The following is a 1320-nucleotide window of genomic DNA, read 5'->3' on the forward strand; positions in this document are numbered from 1 at the left end:
GTCTGCCCCTCCCCTGTTCATGCTGTCTCTCTCTGTCCCAAAAATAAATAAACGTTGGAAAAAAAAAATTTAAAAAAAAAAAAAAAATTTACCAACTTTAGAAAGCTGGGATTTAGATACACATCCCAGACAAACTCTTTAATCTGAACCTCAATTTCCCTCTCTAAAAAATGAGGATTGTATATTCCACTCAAAGAAGGTTGCTGCAGATAAGAACATTTATGTAAATCTCCAAACAGTACATGGTATATTGTTGGTGATCAATGAATGTTAGCTTCTCATTCTCCTTGCTCTTTCTTACTGACTCTAATAGCTAATCTGGACCTTTTTTTTTTTTTTTTTTTAACTCTTTGTGTAGCTTTGTTAAAACCGATAAGAGAAATGAGGAACCATTCAGTCCACACGGACTTCATTCTTTTGGGTCTGACAAATGACCCTGAACTGCAGGTTGTCATTTTCCTCTTTCTATTTTTTACCTACTTGTTGAGTGTGACAGGAAACTTAACCATCATCACTCTCACTCTGCTGGATTCCCACCTAAAGATACCAATGTATTTCTTCCTACGGAATTTCTCCTTTTTAGAAATCTCATTCACAACTGTTTGTATTCCAAGGTTCCTGGTGAGCCTTGTGACAAAGGACAGGACTATTTCCTATATGAGCTGTATGACTCAGTTATTTTTTTTTATCTTTTTGGGAGTAACTGAATTTTACCTTCTGGCTGCTATGTCCTTCGACCGTTATGTGGCTATATGTAAACCTCTGCATTACACCACCATCATGAGCAACAAAGTTTGCTACCAACTTGTACTCAGCTCTTGGGTAACTGGATTCTTGGTCATCTTTCCTCCAATAATCTTGGGACTCAAGTTGGAATTTTGTGCTTCCAATGTCATTGATCATTTTATTTGTGATTCTTCTCCCATCCTGCAGATCTCTTGTTCAGATACACATTTCCTAGAGCTAATGTCATTTTTCTTGGCCGTGATGACACTAATGGTCACACTGATGTTAGTGATTCTCTCCTACGGCTACATCATCAAGACAATTCTCAAATTCCCTTCTGTTCAGCAAAGGACTAAAGCCTTTTCTACCTGTTCTTCCCACATGATTGTAGTTTCCATCTCTTATGGTAGCTGCATCTTCATGTACATAAAACCATCAGCAAATGACAGAGTGACTTTAAGCAAAGGAGTAGCTGTGCTCAATACCTCAGTTGCCCCCTTATTGAATCCCTTCATTTATACACTAAGAAACCAGCAAGTGAAACAGGCCTTTAAGGATATGGTCCAGAAAGTTTTATTTGCTTCAAACAAATGA

General features: G+C 37.7%; 1 protein-coding gene across 1 annotated transcript; it reads left to right on the top strand.

Moving 5' to 3' along the window:
- Positions 1 to 381: 381 nt before the first annotated feature.
- Positions 382 to 1320, top strand: LOC123590015 (olfactory receptor 6C75-like). The gene has a single exon (XM_045462763.1). It carries the CDS (start codon positions 382 to 384, stop codon positions 1318 to 1320), a length of 939 nt encoding a protein of 312 aa, XP_045318719.1.

This window comes from Leopardus geoffroyi, chromosome B4 (assembly GCF_018350155.1).
Source record: "Leopardus geoffroyi isolate Oge1 chromosome B4, O.geoffroyi_Oge1_pat1.0, whole genome shotgun sequence".
Classification (NCBI taxonomy): domain Eukaryota; kingdom Metazoa; phylum Chordata; class Mammalia; order Carnivora; family Felidae; genus Leopardus; species Leopardus geoffroyi.